Below are 17071 nucleotides of genomic sequence, written 5' to 3'. Positions count from 1 at the left end.
ACAAAAAAAAACAAATGAAAAATATTTTTTGAGTTTTGTGTTTTGGAACAAAGTAATAGCAACAACAACAACAACAACTGCAATGATTATTAATTATTATTGTGAATTAATAATGTTGCAAAGACACAATATATACATTTAAATTTTTGTCGTTTTATTTAAAACATAAACAAATGAGAAGAAAAACAAATGAAAACAAAACAAAATATAATTATAATGCATATTATATATATACATTACATTTTTTTTTTTTTTGATTAGCTCTTTAAGTAGTTCATTATATTATGTAAAATATGAAAATAAATAAATGAATATAAATATTTGAAAAAAATTATGTTTTCTTTCAATATTCTTAAAAAAAAACAATAGATTGCAAATGCTTATACGAGAAAAACTTTATTTAATAAAATAAAATATCTGATCTTGATCAAATATATATCGAACATTCTTTACGTAAATACATTTGTAAGATTTAAAAATAAATACAATTTTGTTTATGCAAATCCAGGTATTATTTTATATTGACTAAAATAAATAATTAAACATTATACGCATCTATTAGAGTATTATTTAAATATTAATGGATTGCACCAGTATTTTAATTGTGAAAACTATGTTTGGAAATGTTCTTAGAAGTTGAGACTTTAGGTCAGATTTGAACTGCTAACTTAAATAACTAAAATTGCATAATTAACAAAGTTGTCCAAGTCGTAATACAGACAGCGAAATGGAAGTCGGATTGTATAATGAGCCTTTCCTAGCAGCGACTTTAACAGTGGAGATAAGACACATCGAGCGAGAGTTGCACAATTCGTGACTAACACAAATGACAAGTGTTAAGATAAAAATAAATAAATAAATATTGTTAATTTATTACCAAGTGCAATGTGGCCTCAAATGGTCTTGTTGTTGTGACAAGTCACGCTCTCTCTCTGATTTGATTTGGCCACGTCATCTACACATTGGACTTGATTTAAAATATGATATGCATAAAAGCACATTCGTCTAGTTTCGACTTAAGATTACGACTTAACATTAAAGGACAATGGCATCCTCATCGCTGTTGGATTGCTTGTTCTTGCGTCGTCGATTCGATTTGATTTTGCTCAGCACACTGTACGCCTGCTGGATCTCAATGAAACGCTGATGAGCCGCCGGACGCAACGCCTCATCCTTGACCTTATCGGGATGGTTCTCCTTGGAGAGCTTGCGATACGCGGCCGTAATATCCGCCTGCGATGCTGTCGCACTAACGCCCAGCACTTTGTACGCATTGCGCTCTCCATCCACATCCATGCTCTCGAAGACTTCGCGCCACGTTTCATACCAGCCATGGTGCTGGGCATAATTGTAGGTGTCGAGCAGGGCCTGCTTCAGATCCGTCCACCAGGCAGAGGCCAAAAAGTTGTGCAATGCCTCATGTATGGGCACTTCGCCGCCATCCTCGTCGGGTATGGTGCCATTGAAGAAGATCACACAGCCCCAGACGCCCAGATAAATGCACAGAGCTCCCGTAAACTTCAGGGTGCGTTCCGTGGGACTGCGACGACGCGGCGGCGTGCGACGCCACTGCTTGGACACTGCATCGAAAGCCAGGGCAGAGACCAGTGCCGTCAATAGCAGCGAATATGTCTCATCGTAGATGAAATAACGCGCTGGATACGTGACAAAGGCGCCCAGCAAACAGGGCCACAAAACGCCGCATTCGCGTCCAATGTTGCCCACCGTCCAGATGCCCAGCGAGATGAAGAGCGGAATGAGCCAGTGCAGCCAACTGAAATCGATGCCCGCAACAATGGTTTGTGGTATGGCCGAGGCAAACAGCTGGCCAAACAGATAGCCAATCATGATCTGGCCAAGGAAACGTTTCGCCGAATACGGTGGACGTTGATACGCCTGCAGCTTGGCCACGAAACTCTGCACGAACTGCGGATGCTCGTTGGCATCGCGGACATACTCCGGAATCATGAAGATCTCGCTGAGCCAGCCGACGCCCATGTAGCCACCAAGTGTGCACCACCAGATAAAGGCGTGACGATCGCGATGCAAGTACAAATGATGCAGACCAAAGATGCCGCCAAATAGCCAAAGCACATAGGCGACGATCACCGATTTTTGTGGTGGCAACGCATTTGCCTCCTGATGGCGACGTCCATTTTTCTTTGAGTCCGTATTGGAAGTAGACGCGGAAGTCGTTGCGGAAGTGGGGGAAGTTGAAACATTCTTGACTTGTTGCTTGGCCACCTTTTGGCTGCCAGGCGCCACAGTTTGTTTGGTTCCCATTTTTGTTTAAAACTATTAAAATACTTATATTTTAGTTGATCTTATGCTGTGGTGAAATTCCAACACTTACTTGTTGTTTAACCCAATTCAGCTTTTTATATTTACTGCTGCCAAAGAAAACTTTCTCTTTTCACAAATTCTGTGCACGCAGTTGCACCAACAACAACGGCAACACACACGACAACAACAGCTCAGTTACAAAAACAAAAACAAAAAACAGTTACAACCGCAGTGATGCGTTCCAAAAACGTTTTTGGTTCTTAACGCTTGAGGTTTTAATAAATATAATGCTACCACTATTATTGCACGCCGCGCTGCGTTTTCGTCTTTCGCTTTTTGTTGTCGTTACAAGAATGAGCCCAGTTTTGAGCCTGTTGCTTCTTCGTCTGTCATCGCTTGCGCTTCGTACTTTCTTTCGCTTATCGTTTGAAGGCAGATCGGTTGGCCGGTTTGCGCTACCGATATATCGATGACACTAACACGATGATTTGATCATTTTTTAAACATCGATTGCACTTGCACTGCGATAGTTGCGTATAGCATTGATTTTGTATTATAAAAAATGTTAAATTTTTGTATTGTTTTTTTTTTATTTAAAAATTGCATTTTATTAACTTACTAATTGATACTGGCTTACATGTAAAAAAATTGTAGTTTTTTTTTTAAAGTTCAATTTGACACTGTATTTCGCTTATTGTTTAATATGTAGAATATCTACATTTGCATTCTCACTTACAATTTAATAATATTAACATAAGCATAATAATAATAATATTAATAATAATCATAATGACACGAAAATATGAGAACATTATTTTTTTTTTTCATTTTTTTCTTTTAGTTTTTTAGCGACCTTACAAGCTAATTGGTTATGAGAAAAAAATTGTAATACTTTCATTGTGTTAATAAATAAATAAAAAATTATAATAAAATAAAAAAAAAACAGTTAATTGTGAAATGATTCCAATTCAATACATGGAACATATATATGCATACTACAATTTAGTATAATGCCCGATTGGCTTTTCAAGTTGTAATTATTGAGTTTGTGAGTTGAGTTCTTGACCATTTTCCCCTCCCATTTTAGTTATTCTTCTTTTTGGGCTTTTTGGGATTGCGGGAACGCGACTTGGCCTTGCACAGTGGACAAATTGGCGCATTGCGATGAATCTGCTGATGGCACGACAAGCAGGACTTCATGGGTGGCGGCTGCTGACGCAGATTCACATTGAAATCTGAGCGAAATGACGGATGATGTCCCATGCCAATCGATGGCGATTGCTGCAGACGATTTGTTGCCGAGGGTGGCGGTGGCGGCGGTGCCGAGAAATCTGTTTTACCCAAGCGTGCCGCAGCCACAGCAGCCGCAGCTGCTGCAGCGCCAGCGCTGCCCGCTGCACCCGGAGGAGCTGGCGGCATAAATGCATGTCCACCAGGAACGCCACCACCACCGCCGCCTCCTGGTCCTCCAGCTCCTCCACCGCTGCCGCCGCCACCAGCTGCAGACGCAGCTGCGGCATTCGGTGGCAAAGCGGTGACCGTCGCCTCCGGCATCAATGGATGCCGGGCATGAGGACGCGCCAACGAAGCAGGCTGTGAGGCAGCTGCGGCTGCGGCAGCCGCTGCAGCAGCAGCGGCGGCTGCTGATTGGGCGGCCACCTTGAGGAAATTCGTTTGGAAGCGATCCTTAGAGATGGGACTGCCCTCCTCCTCATGTAGATCACGCAAAGGACTGAGACCTAGGTAATCGCGTCGCATGTGATCGATTTGATATTTAAGCGCCAGATATTCCTCGTAGACACGATTGGCCATGTCAAATGAGCGCGTTTGATTCTCCTTCGTTTGCTTGATGATATTCTCCATGTCGTTGATGTCGGCATGGATTTGACGTAGTTCCTCCACGTGTGACATTTTCTCTTCGAGCAGATGTTCCATTTCCTTGCGATATTCATCGAGGCACTTTTCCTCGTCGTCGCTTAGTTTTACTTCCTTAATAATGCGCACTTTGAGCTTCTCCAGCGTCAGCGTTTTGTCCCTTATGTCCTTGATGGCCTCCAGCTTCGCATAATAGTGTCGCTCATTGGAGCTCGAAATCTCGCTGGTGGCCATTTTGTGTTGTGACTTTGTTTTTTCTTTTTGCTTGGATAATTTGTTGGTGTCGTTTAACTGTTCACAGGCACTTCACTTATTACGAGTTGCAGTTTAATTGTATTATATTCTGTTTGTTGCTGCATTCAACTTTTCTTTCATTGAATTTTCTTTTTTTGTGATTATTTTTGTATGCCTCTCTTTTTTCACTTTTGCTTTGTGTATTTCGAGCAGGGCTACACTGCTTTCATCAGCCAGGGCTGCTCACCAACACAAGTAGTGCGCATTTTTCTGCTCATCGATTATTATATCACAGCAACCCTGTGCTTTTGATGTCATTTAACACAATAGTCGTGCAGTCACACTGACGAAAAACCGGAGAAAAAAAGAAGCAAGAATTTTATTAGACTTCTGAGCACAACTTGCACTTATTTGAGTTCGTGTTTTTTTTTGTGTGTGCGAAAATTCGAGAATATTAATAGTAATGGCGGCGCCAATACAACATGAAGATTTGCTTAAGCTGAAGAGCTTCATCGAGTTTGTGAACACAAATCCAACGGTGTTGAATATGCCGCAACTGCAGTTTGTGAAGGATTTCGTGGAGAAGTTCGGCGGCAAGGTGCCCGATGGTGACTTCAAGATGCCGGAAGCGGGGTAAGTGTGTGCTTATGTTTGTGTGTAAGTCTTAGGCTAATTATGTATATGTATATATATATATATATATAACAGCAGCAAATGTCCATTTGGTGGCGATGCTGGCGGTGCCAAAGCAAAGCCGGCTGCTGATGCTCCTTCGGCTAAAGCCGATGAGGATGATTCCGAGGAAAGCGACTCCAATGAATCGGAGCCTGAATCAGACATTGAACTGGATATGGAAGGTAAAAATACTATAACTTATACATACCCACATATCTACTTATACATTTACAATCACGTGTTTTTTTTTTTGTTTGTTTGTCAGGCGTCATTGAAGCCGACAAAGATGCTGCCCAGCCTATGGGGGATTCGTCCAAAGAGCCGACGGAAGAGGAAATCGATCAGGCTGGCGATTTGCGTTCCCAGGCAGCTGCCGCCTATGGCGAACAGAAATTCGATGAGGCCATTAGCTTCTACAGCAAGGCCATTGAACTCAATCCGGGCAATGCTTTATTCTATGCCAAGCGTGGCCAGGCATTCCTCAAGCTGAAGAAACCAAATGCCTGTATTCGCGACTGCGACAAGGCTCTTGAACTTAACTGCGATTCGGCGGCCGCCTACAAGTTCCGTGGACGTGCCCATCGCTTGTTGGGAGAGTTCGAGAAGTCCGCAAAGGATTTGCGTCAGGCATGCAAACTGGACTTTGATGAGGAGGCCGATGAGTGGCTGCGCGAAGTCACACCGAATGCCCAGAAGATTGAGCAGCATCGCATCAAGCAGGAACGCAAGCAGGCGGAGCGTGACATCAAGAATCGCCAGCGTGCTCAGAGTCGTGCTCGCAAGGAGCAAGCCAAGCAGCAGAGTGCTGCGGGTGGCTCGTTCCCTGGCGGTTTCCCAGGTGCTGGTGGTTTCCCTGGAGCTGGTGGTTTCCCTGGCGCTGGTGGATTCCCAGGTGCTGGCGGCTTCCCTGGCGCTGGAGCTGGTGGCATGCCGGCTGGATTTGATATGGGCGATTTGATGTCGAAAATGAAGGATCCTGAGGTTGCTGCGGCCATGGAGGACATTTTGGGCGATCCGGCCAAATTCTCCAAATACATTGGCAACCCCAAGGTGTCCAATTTGATGAAGACCTTCTTCCCGGGCGGTTTCCCCGGTGGCGAAGGAGCTGCTGGAGCAGCTGCCAGCGATGCTGCTGGTAACAATTCGAATCCTTCGGGCAGCGATGCGGAGGGCAAGTCATCAACAAATAGCAGCGAGGCACCAAAGCCCAAAAAGCAGGCGGACTTTGTGGATGATGGACTCGACTAGAAAGTCTACACAGCTTGACAACAGCAGCAACACAACAACAATAACAATTACAATTACAATCGAAACATTTACCAAAAACAATTGCACACATATAAACAAAAACAAACAAAGAAACACATGAAAAAGAGCAAGACAGCAAGCAAAGAAACACACTAAAGAGAAAAGGATAGCTAAAGGAATGGGAAAAGACTTTAAATGTAACAACAACAAAAACAAAAAATAATTTGAATAATTTGAAATGTTGCGATGCGCTGCTGTATGTTAATGAACAGCGTTAACTTTGCCATAACACAAAGAATACGACAGAAAAAATGAGAAGAGCAACAAACATGTTTCCTTATTAACATATACATATATAAATTTAAATTGATATATTAATATATAAATATATCGATATGATATCTAGTTGAACTAACGCTCGAAATGAGGAAAAACTAAAGCACGTGGGAAAAATGAAATGAAAACAAAGAGAAGCAAAAGCAAATACAATAATTACACAACATTAAACGATTAGCCTTAATTCTAACCCAATATTGAGAAGGAATAAACAATACACACACACACACATAACACATACATGCAAACATTAACAAGAAGAGCAAAAAACTCACGAATGTAATTGAAGTGGAGATAATTTGTGTACTGAACGTAGGATTTGAATTAATAAGCAATAAGCAAAAATGCATTTATCAGTCATTTAACACACACAACAAACGCATCACACATATTCACAATCATCATTTCCCACCTCCCAATTTGGCCAATATAAATTCGCAAAATTCCCAAAAATCTACGTTCCACAACTTCAACTTCATCACATCTTCACCAACCCATTATAATACTATATTGTTCACCCGACAAAAATGAAACAAAACAAAATATAAAAGAAAATCAATTAATGTAAATCGGAATTGAAATTCGTTTTAATGGCGCAATGGGTCACTTAACTCGCCTTATCTAATAATCGGAACGAATCTCCAACAGCAAGAAAATGTATCATTCCCAGCATTTTGATACTTTTCAGAGACGAGATCAAAGACCTTCTCTTTTGGGAGTGGTAAGAAAAATATTTGCAGTGATTAAAAAGTGATAAAATTCTTGGTTTTTGCAAACAGCCCCAATATAAGTACATATCAGGTGAGCAAAAAATAATGTATATTTGCATTTTGTTTTTATTTATATTTTGTTGTACAAAAAAATATATTTCGAGTTTTGTAATTATTATACAAAAAAAAAATCAGCAAGAGCTATGCTTTATTTATTTGCATTATAACTATTAGTACATATTTTAAAAAAAAACTCTTCAAATTTAATAATAATAAAAAAACATCCTGTTTTAAAATTTTATTTGTATCACCAAAATTTTAAATTAAAGTCTATTGTATTATCCGATTTACCGTACTTTGTCCTATTCCTTTTATGCTTTTTTGTTCTAACATTTTTATTACTTTTACTAAAAATACTTTTTTTGGGTCCCTAATTATTTTAAAGCAAACGTAAAAAAGTTGAAAAAAAACAATTGCTATTGAAAATATATTAATTTAACCTGAATCATTCAGTTAAAATACATTATAAGAATATAGATTGTCATATTTTTTATTGATAGCTGCAACGCCTTGAAGTAGGCAGTAGGCCAGGAGCACAATAACACCGTGTGCTATTTTTAAGAATGAATTAACAATGACACAATAAGTAAGTTATGTTGTGTTGTCTGTTTGAGTGGCGCTGGCAATTATAAAATGCTTCTTACTACGCCCAACTTGTAATTTGCATATTAACAATTAAACTTGAAGGCAATGTGCATGACTCTGTGCTTGTACTTGATAACGATGAATCGTATCGATAACTGCACACATTTGCATCGTAGTGTGTGTGACGACATCATGGAGACAAGCTAATTCATAAACGTCTCATACATTTTTGAAATTTGCTCACGTTCTCCTTGAGGCTAAAAGAGAGCAGCAGCACACAGCGCAGTTAATACATACGAGTATGCACACATAGCCATACATACATACACCTGTTTTACTATTGCATTACTCATTCGGCGCTCTCCCACTCTACAAACTCTTCTCTCACTTGCACAGCGAGTGAGTCAGAATGTCTATGAGATAGCGGCAAATGCAGGACAACAACAAAAGCAGCAGCATGTAGGGCACTTTTGCTCTCCCCCTCAAGAAGCTTTCTCTTCTTATTGGAGATAATTTGTAAATGGGTGATGAGACATTTAAAAGCTTTACAATGGCGACCTGTGCGTGTCGGGGTGTGTTAAGGCTACTATGCACAATAATAATAATAATAGTAAAAAAAAAACGTCGCTCGACATTGTTTTCTTCGATAGCGATTGCGATTGCTTGTGCTTCATATTGTATTGTGGCTGTGCTGCTTGGTTTAGTGACATAATGACGTCATCGTTGCGCTGAATGAGTCGCTCCACAGCGACGACGCTACTGTTGCTTACTGCTCCAACCAGCAGCAGTAGGAGCAGCAGCAACAACAACAGCAACTTGTTGTTGATTTGTACGTGCTTGTATATTTTGACGCTGCTGGCGTGTGCGTTGACGCCGACGTTGCCTGTGGCCATTGCTGGCAAAAGCAACAAAAAGGCGTAAACGAAATTGAAAATATTTTCGTAGTTTCAGTTTCGTTTTAAACGTGAGCGCGCCAAGACGCAAAAATATCAAAATAAAAAACAATTCTCGAAATTCGACAACGAACGTTTTCCGAATACAAAAACAAAAGAACAAGCTTCTTTAAACTAAATCAACGGATTATTTCGTGAGTCCAAAAAGTAAGCACACGACGACAACGACGATCGCATGCCTTAAGTTCTACATACATACTATAAGTAAATCGAAATTATACTTTTTTTTCGATCGTATGATTTATACAGTAAAACATTTGTATATATGTATGTATGTTCTTTTTCAAAATTGGTGTGTGTGTGTGAGTGTGTTAACAAAAAAAAAAAAAAGAAAATCAAGCAACAATCTTAGAATACTAAGGTGTGGCTAACGCAAAAAAAAAACGATGATTAAATGATGGTCAAATCAGTAAGCAATCAGGTCATAAACAAACAAACCTTTGATGATGATGATCTCACTCTACCTTGGAATGTCGCACAAGCTGCGTAATGCAGTGTTGCCTACACACAAAATGTGCAGCACAACTGCTCAGACTCACTGTGGCAATTACTGTTATCAAAAATTCGTGGCTACGAGGAATCTAATTTCCCCCCCGAAAATGTTGTTTAAAAAGCTGTTCTTCGTTCTTTTTGTCTTACACATAGTTGGCGAATGATATCATGATATGTTTTTAACAAAAAATGAAAGAAACCGGCGCCTCTTGTGATATTGTTTTTGTTTTTCTCGACATATACATTTTTTGTTGTGCTTTGTGGTTTCAAAAGACTAGAAAAAAAAACATTCAAAAATTATTATGCAGCCCTCGAGAGCGCAACGGAAATCCGCTCACTAATCAGCATCAAAATGTGGTTCGGTTTGTTTTGAATTCTTCTTCGTTTCGCTGTTGTTGTTATTGTCGAGGGTTGGGCATTTTCAAAAAAAAAAAAAAAAAAACTTGAATTTCAATGTCTCCACATTTGAGGCGATGTTTGTAAATTGTTACGTCATCACGGCTGACTGAATTGATGTTTGCTTTGGAATGGTTGATTGATGAATGGTATGGATGGATAGATGGTATGGCGTCATTGTTTTGACTTAGGGGATCTAAATTCTCAGCCTCTGATACTGACTAATGCCGTTCGTTTATAGACCTGGCGACAGCGCCTGAGAAAACAACATGAAATGTGATAAGCTTTTGGTCTAGACCTATTTTCATTGTTATTCTTGCAAATAGATATCGTGATTTCGGGAAATTCTAATCAAATTGGAAAGATGAGTCGAGTAGAGTAGTACATCATCAGATTTTGAAATAATATGTATGTATATATTATAAAGTACACACATTTCGATCTATAAGACATCGCCAATTGCTTCCACTCGCTCAACACTTTGCGCAAAAAAAAAAAATACTTTAATGCGCGCCCCCATTTCGAAAATACATATAGAGCGATATCTACATATATATATATGCATATGTATGTATATGTGAGTCCACGCGTAGATATTCATAATATGGACCTATATACACATACATATATATAGTCGTAGATTCAACAGATTTTCATGTTTCCATCGAAATATTGCTGAAAACACAAAAGCCAGCGACCATAAAGTCCATGACGTCACGACACCAGCTATAGAGATGAGATGAGAGACATACAAATTACAGATACAGTCATGCCAATACACACATACATATTTGTATATAGCCAAGCAATCTGTAGAATAGACAGTAAATAGAATTTCTAGTTTCTCCTGCGATGTTTCAATAGCATTTGGCGTTCATCGAGGCCGGCATTGAAAATGTTTAATTTTAGACAAAAAATAATAACAAAATCTATGGCCAAAAATACAACACTTTTAGAGGCAACAATGGGCGTGGCTAGGGCAACACATTCAACAAAACAACAACAAAAATGATAGAAAAACAAATATCTATGCACTTGCAGCATTTAATTGCAGTTTGAAACTTTATAAAAATAACCCAAGTAATGCGCAAGTATCTTTTAAATATTAATATTTCTTAGAATTACAGTTATAAAATTATTTATACTTTCGGTTAAAATATAAATAATTAAATAACACAAATTTAATCAGAATTATTCTTTAAATAACATATATGAAATTATTAATAATGGTCTGATTATTGTATTTATTAATCATAAATTGTACTTTATAAAAATTAGAAATCTATTTAAGATTTATGAATAATATACTTTGATATACATATAATATATATCAAACTTTATTGATATTAGAAAATAATATAAGTTCGAGATAAAAGTCGGATTTTTTTTTTCAAATTTAATTTGGTGTTATATCGCTTCAATGCTTCAGGGTTTTTATTCTGATTAAATTGAAAACTAGGGTTAATAATTATGTATATTCAATTTGTGACTCATTGTGTTTGCTCATTTCTCATTTATTCCGACCAGTCCCAACCAACCCACCTTAACCAACCACCGCCAAGATGTCTCACTCCGTGACCATAACACGCACAACGACCAGCACCACCAACACCTCCTATATTGTGCTGAATACGGGCTACCTCAAGACGTTCCCTGGTCTTCTGAAGCTCTTCGAGCTGGTAAGTGAGAAATACATGCATAAATATGTACTATATATCATCACTTCTAACTATTTTCATTCTCATGCAGATCATTGGCGTCGCCATTGTCACCATAATGGCCATCAACTTTGATGCAAGGTATTTTGCTACTTATCGCCCACAGGATTTGTTCCATTACCTGATGGCCACAACGTTTATGATAGGGACATTTTGTTTATTCCTCGCCTGTCTCACATCGTTGAGCACGGGCGGTCTGATCGCCAAAACGATCTATGTAAGTGATGATCAATTGAATCGATTGGATTCCCAATAATTGTAATGTTTTTCTTCTTCTTTTTCTTTTAATATAGGAACTAATCTATCATTCGGTGGCTGCTATACTGTTGGTTGTCTCATCCGCCCTGCTGCTGATCAAGTTGAAGGATTACAAGCATGATTCCTACATGGCAGCCGGCATTTTGGGCCTGGTCAATGCGGTGCTGTACTTCATAAGCGCATTCCTGGCACATCGATCATATCGCGGCATTTAAGCCTGAGGCATTTAAGCGAAACGGAGAGATAGAGAGAGGGCGAGAGTGAGAGCGCATCACTTTCGAGCAAGTCAATCAATGTAATGTAATGTAACAAAACAGTTCATCTCAATCAGAATCGGAATCAGAAAATCAAGAATCATGAATCAGAATCGGCTAAAAAGATAACGCACAAGCCAATATACAGAGAGTCTCTTTGTTGCACTGTTCAAATAATTGTGGCGCTACATATGCATAATACTACTATTATCATTATTATTAAAATAATTATTATGTTTTGTAATTTTTTTTTATCACTCGTCTGTCGTTTTTTTGTACCATGTATTCGAATAAACGTGTCTATATGTTCTTTTTTTTTGTATACAAATTTGGTTTTATTTTAAATAAATGTAGGGGAAAATATCTGTGTAACCAGATATAAACAATTGCCAAGTTTTGCATAACAATATTATTTATAGAATCATAATAAAGTGAGTTCTACTAACGAAGCAAATACAAACTCTTAGTTGTAGTATATACAAACAATTTTAGTTTGAACTCGTGTGCGTCTCAGTTCGATTAAACTTATTGGAATAAATGTAGTCAAATGAAAAAGTTCTCGTAATAAGATCAGAATGAATATAGTCAATTTTCCACTACGCAATAAATAAATATACACCTTATTAGTACACAAATGCAGTTGTGTTCATTTACAATGAAATTGTTCGACTCGGATTGATAAAGAAATTTAGTTACTTTATACCCTCTTTTGTAAAGCTAGTTTTAGTAACTGTTTGTGGCTATAAAGTGTGTGAAGAAGCTCAGATGCCGTTGTCCTCCATTTGAAAGTAATATTGACAGGAGTGGATGAGAAAGAAGACAACAGCGACACAGATATTGATGGCAATGAAATACATGAATCCAACGATAAACTGATTGCACCAGTCCTCCATAAAGGGCATCCTGTCATGCAGTATAACGGTGGCACTGAACAGCACCACGGACAAAACGCCGCCCACCAACATCATCTACATGAAAACCACAGAGTTGGAAGTTGAATAAACGATAAACTTAATGTTGCTTACCGCATTCGAGGTAATGAAATTGATATCGAAATGACTCAAGTACTGGGCACGTATCAGCACCATGACCGTGAACGTATAGCAAATGGTCAGCACAAGGGTCCACTTCATGTAGAACAATTCCAGCCAGGTGAGATGTGCTCCGCCCTCCGCACCATCCACAATGAAGGTCTGCTGGCAGCGATCTCTTGCATCGAATGGCAATTGGAACTCGGTGCTTTGGGCTGTCTTCTCATCGATATGCACAATCTTGTTGAGAATGTGCAGTGCAGCAAAGCAACAGATCTGCAGGACAATAAATTAATTTAAGATATAGGAGCAAAGCAATGTTTGATTTCTTGCTACTTACAAATGCACAGAAGGCCACGAATCCGGTGCTGAAGCCCAAGCCTCTGCAGCACATCTTGTGGAGACGAGTTGCCAACATTGACTGGCCAAGTCAAGAGGATAATATCAGCCAGCTTGCTGGCGGCTGTTGCAATTGGAGACGCCAACTGTTTGGCGCTGACAGCTGCTTTCATTTGCTTTGCACGGCGACAGTCAAGTAAACAGTTTTCAGTTTTATTTTACAATTGTTTTTGGGCGACTTTAATGCGATTCTCTTAATCATAATATGTGTGTGAGTTTTAATGTATGCGTGTGTCTATTAAAATTAGTCAACGTTGTTTTTGTTTTTTTGTTGGGAGTGTAAAGCGATCAAAGCAGATAAAACAAAACGCTTTGGCCATGTCCTTTTGTTGAGCCATAATCCTTAACTGAACAAACAATAATAATCCCAATTATAACTACAACTAATCAGAATTCTATTTACCCCCCGTCCCGCCCTCTTCAGTTCGTCTACTGGCTAAACTTGACGCCAATATTATTGACACGCGTCTGCATGTGCTTCAGCACATCCTCCGAGAACTCCTCGATGGTGGTGAATCGACTCTTCTGGAAGCTGTAGATGTCATCCAAAAAGGACAGCAATTGTTCCCGGAAATAGTGGCAAATGTCGCGTAAATTCTCATTGGGTCCGAAGAAGCCCCACGCCATCAACGGTGATATTTGCTCCGATATCACATAGAAATGTGCCATGAATCCATTGGGGAACTTTAACATTCGCTTCTTCGCTTTCAACACCGACCAAACGGCCGTCGTAAGTGCCTACGAAAAGAAATGTGATTATTAAGACAAATTCAATTTATATGCTAAACAAATACTTTCAATTTCGTGTGTGTGTGAAGCGAATACTATAGATTTATTATTAAATTAGCGAAAGTGAAACAATCAAAAAGTCATTGACCTGTGATTATAGCCTTATGTGTGAAGAGCTGTTTGCTTAGAACAGGTTAGTTAAGAGAATTTTTGTTTCTTTGTTTCTTATTTCATAATGTCTTTCTCTCTGTCTACGCTTCTTTCAAACTCGTTTAATTGTTTTTCTTTCTTTTTGTTTATTATTTCATAATATATATTTTTCTCTATTATATTCCTTTCATTCTGGTTTAATTTACTTTCTTTTTTTTTTTTTTAAGTTTTTCATAATACATTTTTTCTTCCTCTATTATATTATATTTCAAACTGGTTTAATATTTGTTGTTTTATATTTTATAATATAGATTTCTTTATATCCTTTTCCTATATATGTATTTCTATTCTTTTTATGTTTTTCTTAATATATTTTTTTTTTTCCTCTATTATATTTCAAACTGGTTGAAGAAAATTATACTTGTTGTCAAATTGGCTGATTATACTTGTATTAGAATATCTTAGTTATCTTGAAACAAGTGATTTAACTGAAAAAGTAGAAAATCTTCTAAATAATTGATCCCTAAAAACTTCGCTTATTACGCTACGTAAACTGAAAGTTTGTTACCACAAAAATATAATTTCTTACCGTCTCTTTGAATCCATTGGATAGCCAACGATTCTGGACAACAGCTGTGACACTGGCTGGCGGCGCATCGAGATCCCGAAACGAGTCCAGAATGATAAAGTCCAGGCAAATGTCGTAGAATGTCATTGCCTTGACGTTGCGCTGTTCGAGCTCCATTTGAATGCACGGCCAATTGTTGGGATCGTGCAGGAAGTTGACCATATCCTCGTAGCCAACGAGAAACTCCTTGGTGTCCTTATCGCTCAGGCACAACAGATCGGTCAGTATTTGCCGACCGGCATCGCAGATCCATTGACCCACGGCCGCATCCTTGAAGAGAAACTGAAAGGCGAGCCGCACGCAATGCAACTTGGCCAAATACTCGGTGTCGCTGCTGCAGTGCATCAATTCGGAGCGTATGGTGCGACATGGCACCGTGTACTCGTCGTGATGCCTGAGCGCGGTCTGGAATAGCGGATACTCCTCGTATGCCGTCTCAATGAAGCCATCGAACTCACGTAGATCAGCCACTTGATCCAAAGCCGAGGCGAAACTTTCCGCCGAATCGAAATTGGGATCAGAGCCAGCGCGACTGAGCACGCTGCCCGATTTCCTCGAGTGCCGATCGTCGTCATCATTATTATCGCCGGCAGCAACAAATCCATCCTCCTCGGCCTCATCAATGGAATGTTCCTCGCGGAAAAGCACCGAACGCTGATCGAGAAAGAGCAGTTCGCTCTGCTCCTGTAGCGTATAGGACATCTCCAGCAGATTCTGTATTTCGCGACAGAACTCCGAGTCCTCCGCTGTGGTCAACGAGGCGGGCACACCGCCCGGCGAATAGTGAGCGGCCAGCGCATCCTCCCAAAAGTTAATAACTGTATCCAACGCTTCCATGCCCATCACACCCAATTGCTGTGCGGTTAGCTGTGTCATGCCCACGGGCCCGGTGAGGTTCTGATTGTTGATCTGGGCACCGACACCAATCGAGCCCGATGCCAGCGACAGGCGATCCGAATAGGCGAGAGTTGAACCCACCGGGCTGCCCGATCTTGCCGACGCCTTGGAGCCGGCTATCGATGCCAGATCGTTGGGACTGCGCATGCTATTTCGGGTGCGACGACCCGTATACTTTCTGGGACGACGTGTGGGACGCGGCGGTTTGCGACGCCGTAGGAATCGCGATAAGACGCCCATAAGCGCCACACCGGCAGTTAGGGAGAAGAGCACCACCTGACGGCGAGAAGAGAAAGTTATTGTTAGTTGTTTTCAAAACATCGTTCACTGCTGGCATGCGCTAGCTGGCTGGCTACTCACTTTTGTGGTGGTGGATACCCTAAAGGGTAAACACCATCCAGCCGGCATCAGGCGCTGCATGCTGTGGAATATTTTTGAGGATTGTGAATTGCGTTTTTGGCAGATGCTGGATTTGTGGTCTCCGCTTTTGTGCGTGCTTTGAGGTTAAACTGGGCTGGACGCAGTTACGCGCGCAACTTTCCAAGTCGCGTGCACATTGGCGACTGCCGTTTTACACTTCTCTCTCTCTCCCGGCAGATCGCGTGTTTTGTTTTGCCCCCTTGTCCCTCGTGCTTTTTGTTGTTGACCTTTTGGAACCGCTTTTGAACGAAGCGAAGCGCTGCTCTCTGTGTTATCGTCGGTCCAAGTGCTTGGAATGGTTTTGATAACTACAAACACCAGCAGCACCAAACACCGCCACCACGTTTCTATGATTGTCAATAGAGAGCGCAATCAAATCACCGACTTTCACTTTCCCCGTTCAAAACAACAAAATTGCATCACTATTTCGTTTGGCCTACAAAAAAATTCCAAATTACGGCGGCGAGCTTGTTCAAATGAACTAGCCGACCAGCTAACCGAACTAGTTCGGCGCATTTTGAGCGCAATTATTCCGTTGTTGTTCCGCCCTTTCTGTTAATAGCACTGTTAACGCGCCGCCTGTTGAGCTGCGTTAACAGCAAACTGTTACGCTGCACTGCTACAATCCGTGAACCAGCGCCTGCAACTGTTTAGTAACCGTTATGTTTAAAATTTCAAATTTCAGCGCGATAACTTAACTGCATTCAAATTTAAATTCAGTTTTATTTAAGTTATTCGTA

The 17071-nt window shown here is 40.0% G+C and overlaps 6 protein-coding genes across 7 annotated transcripts; 2 read left to right on the top strand and 4 right to left on the bottom strand.

Annotated features, from left to right (window-relative positions):
- Nucleotides 1-852: 852 nt before the first annotated feature.
- LOC117571937 (dnaJ homolog subfamily C member 22) lies at nt 853-2680 on the bottom strand. The gene is made up of 2 exons (XM_034254431.2): nt 2354-2680; nt 853-2295 (listed from the first exon to the last, which is right to left on the bottom strand). Exon 2 carries the CDS (start codon nt 2281-2283, stop codon nt 1036-1038), a length of 1248 nt encoding a protein of 415 aa, XP_034110322.1. The 5' UTR covers nt 2284-2295; nt 2354-2680; the 3' UTR covers nt 853-1035.
- Nucleotides 2681-2908: 228 nt separating this feature from the next.
- LOC117571946 (zinc finger C4H2 domain-containing protein) lies at nt 2909-4620 on the bottom strand. Its single transcript, XM_034254443.2, has one exon. The coding sequence runs from the start codon at nt 4390-4392 to the stop codon at nt 3367-3369; it is 1026 nt and encodes a 341-aa protein (XP_034110334.1). The 5' UTR covers nt 4393-4620; the 3' UTR covers nt 2909-3366.
- A 117-nt stretch (nt 4621-4737) lies between these two features.
- LOC117571924 (hsc70-interacting protein 1-like) lies at nt 4738-7159 on the top strand. 2 transcript variants are annotated; one of them, XM_034254420.2, is made up of 3 exons: nt 4738-5025; nt 5104-5249; nt 5333-7159. In XM_034254420.2, exons 1-3 carry the CDS (start codon nt 4856-4858, stop codon nt 6313-6315), a joined length of 1299 nt encoding a protein of 432 aa, XP_034110311.1. In that variant the 5' UTR covers nt 4738-4855; the 3' UTR covers nt 6316-7159. The 2 variants fall into 2 exon arrangements, with proteins under 2 accessions (XP_034110311.1, XP_034110302.1); XM_034254411.2 differs by having other exon boundaries at nt 4740-5025; nt 5101-5249.
- Nucleotides 7160-8948: 1789 nt separating this feature from the next.
- LOC117571963 (uncharacterized) lies at nt 8949-12321 on the top strand. The gene is made up of 4 exons (XM_034254466.2): nt 8949-9106; nt 11375-11526; nt 11597-11782; nt 11859-12321. Exons 2-4 carry the CDS (start codon nt 11410-11412, stop codon nt 12036-12038), a joined length of 483 nt encoding a protein of 160 aa, XP_034110357.1. The 5' UTR covers nt 8949-9106; nt 11375-11409; the 3' UTR covers nt 12039-12321.
- LOC117571953 (uncharacterized) lies at nt 11977-13598 on the bottom strand. Its single transcript, XM_034254455.2, has 3 exons — nt 13449-13598; nt 13103-13384; nt 11977-13045 (listed from the first exon to the last, which is right to left on the bottom strand). Exons 1-3 carry the CDS (start codon nt 13524-13526, stop codon nt 12839-12841), a joined length of 567 nt encoding a protein of 188 aa, XP_034110346.1. The 5' UTR covers nt 13527-13598; the 3' UTR covers nt 11977-12838.
- Nucleotides 13599-13935: 337 nt separating this feature from the next.
- On the bottom strand, nt 13936-16805 carry LOC117571916 (mitoguardin). Its single transcript, XM_034254397.2, has 3 exons — nt 16272-16805; nt 14976-16187; nt 13936-14245 (listed from the first exon to the last, which is right to left on the bottom strand). Exons 1-3 carry the CDS (start codon nt 16329-16331, stop codon nt 13937-13939), a joined length of 1581 nt encoding a protein of 526 aa, XP_034110288.1. The 5' UTR covers nt 16332-16805; the 3' UTR covers nt 13936.
- Nucleotides 16806-17071: the final 266 nt, after the last annotated feature.

This window comes from Drosophila albomicans, chromosome X (genome assembly GCF_009650485.2).
Source record: "Drosophila albomicans strain 15112-1751.03 chromosome X, ASM965048v2, whole genome shotgun sequence".
In the NCBI taxonomy this organism is placed as follows: domain Eukaryota; kingdom Metazoa; phylum Arthropoda; class Insecta; order Diptera; family Drosophilidae; genus Drosophila; species Drosophila albomicans.
The sequence above is the reverse complement of the archived record's forward strand: the minus strand, read 5'-3'. Positions and strand labels throughout refer to the sequence as shown.

Excerpts from the sequence above, each read along its gene's own strand:
- LOC117571937 (XM_034254431.2), bottom strand. The coding sequence starts at position 2,283 with ATGGGAACCAAACAAACTGTGGCGCCTGGCAGCCAAAAGGTGGCCAAG.
- LOC117571946 (XM_034254443.2), bottom strand. The coding sequence starts at position 4,392 with ATGGCCACCAGCGAGATTTCGAGCTCCAATGAGCGACACTATTATGCG.
- LOC117571924 (XM_034254411.2), top strand. The coding sequence starts at position 4,856 with ATGGCGGCGCCAATACAACATGAAGATTTGCTTAAGCTGAAGAGCTTC. Across the intron at positions 5,026-5,100 it reads TTCAAGATGCCGGAAGCGGG|CAGCAAATGTCCATTTGGTG; the intron begins GTAAGTGTGTGC and ends TATATATAACAG. Across the intron at positions 5,250-5,332 it reads CATTGAACTGGATATGGAAG|GCGTCATTGAAGCCGACAAA; the intron begins GTAAAAATACTA and ends TTTGTTTGTCAG.
- LOC117571963 (XM_034254466.2), top strand. The coding sequence starts at position 11,410 with ATGTCTCACTCCGTGACCATAACACGCACAACGACCAGCACCACCAAC. Across the intron at positions 11,527-11,596 it reads TTCTGAAGCTCTTCGAGCTG|ATCATTGGCGTCGCCATTGT; the intron begins GTAAGTGAGAAA and ends ATTCTCATGCAG. Across the intron at positions 11,783-11,858 it reads TGATCGCCAAAACGATCTAT|GAACTAATCTATCATTCGGT; the intron begins GTAAGTGATGAT and ends CTTTTAATATAG.
- LOC117571953 (XM_034254455.2), bottom strand. The coding sequence starts at position 13,526 with ATGTTGGCAACTCGTCTCCACAAGATGTGCTGCAGAGGCTTGGGCTTC. Across the intron at positions 13,385-13,448 it reads TCGTGGCCTTCTGTGCATTT|ATCTGTTGCTTTGCTGCACT; the intron begins GTAAGTAGCAAG and ends ATTGTCCTGCAG. Across the intron at positions 13,046-13,102 it reads ATTTCATTACCTCGAATGCG|ATGATGTTGGTGGGCGGCGT; the intron begins GTAAGCAACATT and ends GTTTTCATGTAG.
- LOC117571916 (XM_034254397.2), bottom strand. The coding sequence starts at position 16,331 with ATGCAGCGCCTGATGCCGGCTGGATGGTGTTTACCCTTTAGGGTATCC. Across the intron at positions 16,188-16,271 it reads GGGTATCCACCACCACAAAA|GTGGTGCTCTTCTCCCTAAC; the intron begins GTGAGTAGCCAG and ends TCTCGCCGTCAG. Across the intron at positions 14,246-14,975 it reads CCAATGGATTCAAAGAGACG|GCACTTACGACGGCCGTTTG; the intron begins GTAAGAAATTAT and ends TTCTTTTCGTAG.